Below are 5,898 nucleotides of genomic sequence, written 5' to 3' on the forward strand. Positions count from 1 at the left end.
AGTAGGGTAGATTAATGTAATTAATTAATCTTCTAGTGGGTGAAATTATAGGCTAGTGAAGTTCAACTGTTCCTCATTTTGCTGGAGGACACCCTGGAACCCAGAGACCAGAGGTTAACAACTGGTTTAACTTTTCGTAAAGGTCACAGCTGAGGACACAGACTATAACAGGAAAATGAATAAAGAAATGAACTGAAGTCTTGTTTTAGATACTGGTTTGGGGGACGATACAGCTGCCCGTTGCTAGGTAACGAGTATACGAACCTGAGATTAGGAAAAACAAGACATGTCACTTCCTTTTTACTTCCTGTAACCTGAAAAGACCGACCAGCCCAGAAGCTCATTGGTTGTACGTGAGCACCCCTGCATCTTATTGGCCTTTAAAGGCCTACAAAACTCGCTCTCCCTCTACGGATAAGAGTAACATCTTCACTCAAATCTTACCCCTCTTTTTGGAACAACAACTGAAGAGTAACGTTAAACATGGCAGGAGAGAAATGCGCATTTGAGCAAACCTTTTCTTTCAATCCTCTTCCTTCAAAGAAATTCTCCTTTCTACAGGACAAAGACACTTTAGGACTGTTCATGAAATGGTGACGTGAGAAATTTAACCTGCTATCCTAACAAACCTTTCCTGTTATCTTCTACTCTCAGTTAAGCTGCCGTTAGCTCCAGGTGTCTGTATTCTGGCGACGGTCCCAATAATGTGTGTTATTTCCAGGTCCATGTTGGGCAGGATTTCAGCTCAGTCTTACAGCTTCGACCAGTGCTTCTACCCTTACAACAGTCAAAATTTTGCACTGGTAAGACGCATACGCACACACCAACAGTCAGTATGAGACATTACAGTTTAGATTAGGCCTACTATTTAGAGTATATTGTCTACGTACTCGATTTAAATTGTACAGGACAACCATAGATTCACAGAGGTTTGGGAATATAACCTGTGCTTGAATGCTGGGTATGGTAGACATTCCCTGTCTCATTCATAATTCATGTTAAGGAGACTTAGAATTTCGGTGTTTGGTGCCTACAATTATGCTAATAAAATAGCTCAGACACACAAACTACTCTTTCAATCCTATCAAAGAGTAGTTGGTGTCTCTGAGCTCTTTATTAGTCATTTTGAGTTCAAGCACCACATCTTAATTACATTACAAAGCTCATGAATTAAATTTCCCAGTTGTCTGTGTCGACAAATTGTTTATATTCATGTGTATAATCACATTGGATCACTAATGTGACTCTATATGTGCAGAGTTTCTTCAGAGACCCTAACGTTGTTGCCGGTCTGAGACAGATGGCGGCCGGAGCCTGGGTGCCTCTTGGTATGTCAGTTCCCCGAAAAGCCTTTCATCACTGATAGCAGGAAATTGATCTCATCTGCCAGCCAATATGTGCAGTAAAATCGCTAGAAGTGATTTCTTTGGAATGTTTTTCATTTCTGTGTGTGTGTGTGTGTGTGTGTGTGTGTGTGTGTGTGTGTGTGTATGTGTGCACACTCCAGACAGCCCAGTGGTGTCTGTTGATGTGGAGGTGGTGCCATGCAGTAAGGTCTCCATGGAGCTGTTTGACCCAATCTACTCCAGTGGGATCCTGAGGCCCTCTGGACATGTTGTTAAATGCTTCCATGATGTCTACCCTGACTATGATGAGCTCAGACAGGTGACTCTCTCCCTCTCTCTCTCTCTCTCTCTCTCTCTCTCTCTCTCTCTCTCTCTGTCTGTCTGTCTCTCTACCTGCCTTGACACTGACACTGTCTGAGGCTCTCTCTGTTCCTCCAGATGCTGCAGGAGGAAGACTCTGAGCACTACTATGTGGTTGGGAGAGAGGAGCGAGGAGAGTTTCTGTTCCGCCTCTTCAAACACCTGTGTCTGGGAGGAGAGCTCTGTCAGTACGAAGACACGGTTGCCCCTTACATCAGCACCACAAAGCAAATCTACAAAGATCTGATCAGGTGGGGCTTCCTGGAGGCTTGATCACAAAGTTGTGGGTCTGAATTCAGCCCATGGCCTTTGTCGCTCTCTTTGCCATCGTTCTTGTTGTTCTCTATTCCATACAATCCTGTAAAATAGCAGTAAAGTAGGTTCACCTGCATATATACACATACATAATGCATGCATGGGCTAATTCATGGTAGTGTCTAATTTTATCCTCCATTCTTTAGTGTGCAGAAGGATCCAGAGACTAAGGAGATCAGTGTCGTCTCTACAGTGCTGAAAGTCTGTGCCTATGTAAGTGTGTGTGTGTGTGTGTGTGTGTGTGTGTGTGTGTTAGGTTGAGGATATCAGGGATGAGTGAGCAGGTCATAAATCCTATCAATAAATGTGTTTGCATGCATACCAATACATCAATTTAATTGCTACAGTGAGAATATACTGATTTTTTTTTTTTTTACAAGGGTTATGGGAACACTTAAGCTTAAATATACTGCTAGTGGTCTTGCTCGCCACTTTCAGTCCAGATAGTGTCATTCCAGAAGTTTCCATTCTCTCTTTAAATATTATACAATTCATAGTTCCACTCACAGTCACATTTGAAGCCGTTATAAAAAACCTGATAAATACACACGAGGAAAGGATAATGATTAATGCACTAACAGAAAATCACCATTCATACTGCTACTGCTCACAAACTATATTATTTGGTGAAAAAAATAAAATATCCATTAAATTGCAGCTTTTGTGGCTTTCATTTAAATGTGTGAAGTGCCATAACAGCTGTTTCCTTTCTGCAACACATCAATACATAAATAAATACTTACACAATGTTACATTTGTCCCCTGTAGGATGAGTACGGGCGATGTTACCCTGGGAGACGAGATGAGGAGCAGACATTTGCCTACATGATAGTCGACCCCTTCAAACGACACGTGGCTCTGTTCTCCCACTGCTACGGGACGGGAAGCTTCACGCTGTGACTCTGAAGACCTGGGAATATTCCTGCAGTGACGTCTACAGACTCCCTGCTGCCTCAGTGGAAGCCGTCTTGTCTCCCACTAGAAGGCATGGAGCAATGTGTGTGTCTGTACTAACAAATAAGCTCAGGTTGGGATTCCTTTAGCCTAAAGAAGTTCAGTAACTTGTCCAACGCTCCTCTCCTGGTTTCCCATTTCCTAGATCTGTTTTTATCCTCAGCATTTTTCCTCAATTACTAAAAAACTGAGTAAAATCAGTGCAGAGAAAAATCCCAGAAAGGGCAGGGTAAAAATGGATGATTCCCAGTGTGAGTTACAAAGGAGAAAGAATAATTATATTGTTCTATTAAAGTATGGCAATAAAATGTTTTGAAACAACTTGATATAAATAAAGCCATCTGTAATTCGTAATGCAACAGCACCCAATAGGGTGGATCAGTTGGTGTGGTCAGGGGCAATGCTTTTCCAAAGAATTTTTTACAGGACCATCACCATGATATTTTATTTTTATACATATTTTATGTGCTTTTCAGGACTGGAAAACTAGTCTTTAATTCTCCAGGTTTTCTACAACATGGAAACTTTCACGATCGGCTACAAACATCAAACATATAGTAATGTTTTATTCAATTCAGAGCAAAAAGAGACCAAAACAACATTCAGTCCAAAGAGCTTTATTGAAACAAATAAATTAATAAGTTAGTCAAGTGAGCTAATTTTATCCTTAGCAGATAAGCTTTTGTTTGTTTCTCTTTCCAAGATCAAATAGAGGTGTGTATTAGTTTAGAAAATGAGAACTTTGAAAAGCGCCATATTTCATCAAACAGAAAGTTCATCAATTGGAATCGGAAGACTGTGGTTATCATTTTACTTATTGCTTCAATGTGTTAATGTTTCATTTTAACAATAGTTCCAATACATAAGAGAGCAGTTAAAGGGCGAGGGGCTGGAATGTCAAATGGCAGCAAGTCAGTGAATGATGAACAATAGTTTGTTATGGAGAAGGACAGAAAGAGAGAGAGAGAGAGACAGAGAGAGAACGTGCAGGAGAGTTGTATCATGCATAGCATTCATGTCAGTTAGACAATCAGTTAACTGTATCTCTTAATTGGTTTCCTAGACTATCGCCCCCTAGTGGCCTCAGAGGTAGTTGTGTGGAAGTCATTCTGATCTATGTGACATGCTTATGAAAGGACACATGCCTGGAGTTCCCTGTGATGATACAAATGTCCATGCCTCCAGCCCCACTATGAGATCCCACACAGTTGTGAATGCAATAAGGGTGTCAATGCGCCGAGGTCCTGAAAAACGATGTGCTAAACATGTCCCTACTTGGTATATATATGTATTGTCAGAAAATATCAAAGGTTGCAGCAATCATAAAAAGAATAACACCCTAAAATTGTGTATGTATTAATAACAATTTTCATGATGTTTCTTTCTTTTTAGATCAAGGTTTTTGCAAAAAAGAGCATGGCTATCCTTGTGTGATATCTCTATGAAATACAGTATCTATGAAAATTTCTCCTCAAAGCAGCATTTATATTAGAGTTTGAGACAGAAGACGGACATGTCATGTAATGCAGCCACACCAAATCAGTTACAGAAGGACATAGAAGGCACAGGTCATTTCCTTTCATGTCATGACTCAAGACTTTACAGGAGACACCCCAAAGTTTTTCTAATGCCGGGGCCTCCACTAACAACAACATGCAATACAGTGATCTCACATAGGTTATCATGTAGCTCAACATTCCAGGTGACAATGAAGTGACAGCACTGTTCAGTCCAAAATAAGTAGGCATCTCTGCTAATTCAAGCCAAAAAAATAAAGCTATTTAGCATTTCACAATGAAATGAATGAATAACTATATGATGCCAACAGCAAGCTCTGAAGTCCTGTGAAAGTGCCATTATATTACTCATGGCAATAAGAGCACCAGATCGTGCCATGCTGAAAAGACAGAGAGCTAAAGTACATTCACGGTTTAGAATCTAGGCTTGGTTTGAATGGAAAAGTGGAGCACCTGAGTCAACTGGCTTGACTGGACCCAATTAATGTGTCCAAGATCCTGGTAGGGACAGGAGAAATGCTTTTATTGGCCAAATACGGTGAACTGTGTTGAGGCTGGCAGCAATTATCTGATGACATCTACATATGAGCTCTGCAATTTGGTGTGTGTGTGTGTGTGTGTATGAACCTGATCAGCTGTGTATAGTCTCAATTGTTGCCGTCATCGATGATTCAAGTTGACAAAAATGCTACATTTATTTACCTTTTGTAAAGATCATATCTAACTAAATGAAATATATTAACTTAAATCCTACATTCACTTTTTAACAACCAAAATCATTTTTACAAAATCACAGAAATTTGACATCAGCCATTATAGATTACCCAAAATCGAGTGCATAAACACAATTACAGTAAAGAAATCAAAACAAACAAAAGATAAAATTATACATGGCAAAATACATGTGTTACATTTATCAAGTCGAGTGCCAAAAGTATTTAAGTAAAGGAATTGCTTTCAGTGTGTGCGTATGTTTATGTGTATGTGTGTGTGTGTGTGTGTGTGTGTGTACGTACAATTGCACGTACACTCTCCAGTTCTGTCCACTAGCACAGAATATTCACTGTGCATGAAATGTCTCTAAGAAAGAACTGTCGGTTGGAAAAAGTGAACAACCAAAGATAATAAAGTGGACTGGCAATCATAATAACAGCTGCGTACTATCTGTTTGTGGTGAAGTTGTAAAGCTGGAACCGTTTCCTAAGACACGTGCATTCATGAAAATAATGGCCTGGAAATCATGCTTTGACCTGGACGCCTTACAGGCAATTCATCGTCCAAAACCGTACCATACTGGCCACAGAGTTTCTATAGCGCCTCCAAGGCTGCTGACTGCAAGTGCATATAGTATAAGAAGGAGCATCTGATGACTGGATGGGTGACAATGGTAAGAGTCAATATGCTTT

At 40.2% G+C, this 5,898-nt stretch overlaps 1 protein-coding gene across 1 annotated transcript; it reads left to right on the forward strand.

The window, feature by feature from the left end:
• The first annotated feature begins 483 nt into the window (after positions 1–483).
• Positions 484–2,921, forward strand: cfap300 (cilia and flagella associated protein 300). Its single transcript, XM_071545702.1, has 7 exons — positions 484–593; positions 722–803; positions 1,259–1,328; positions 1,508–1,665; positions 1,785–1,957; positions 2,168–2,234; positions 2,790–2,921. The coding sequence occupies exons 1-7, from the start codon at positions 484–486 to the stop codon at positions 2,919–2,921; spliced, it is 792 nt and encodes a 263-aa protein (XP_071401803.1).
• Positions 2,922–5,898: the final 2,977 nt, after the last annotated feature.

Source organism: Centroberyx affinis, unplaced genomic scaffold, assembly GCF_046629955.1.
Source record: "Centroberyx affinis isolate AG114_WGS23_722 - 3 ecotype Tasmania unplaced genomic scaffold, CSIRO-AGI_Caff_v1 ptg005018l_1, whole genome shotgun sequence".
NCBI lineage: Eukaryota > Metazoa > Chordata > Actinopteri > Beryciformes > Berycidae > Centroberyx > Centroberyx affinis.

What these genes read in the sequence shown, in the direction of transcription:
- cfap300 (XM_071545702.1), top strand. Translation starts at nt 484, where the DNA reads ATGGCAGGAGAGAAATGCGCATTTGAGCAAACCTTTTCTTTCAATCCT. An exon ending in CGGAGCCTGGGTGCCTCTTG is followed by an intron (nt 1,329 to 1,507) that starts GTATGTCAGTTC and finishes TGCACACTCCAG; the next exon opens with ACAGCCCAGTGGTGTCTGTT. An exon ending in TGCTGAAAGTCTGTGCCTAT is followed by an intron (nt 2,235 to 2,789) that starts GTAAGTGTGTGT and finishes TGTCCCCTGTAG; the next exon opens with GATGAGTACGGGCGATGTTA.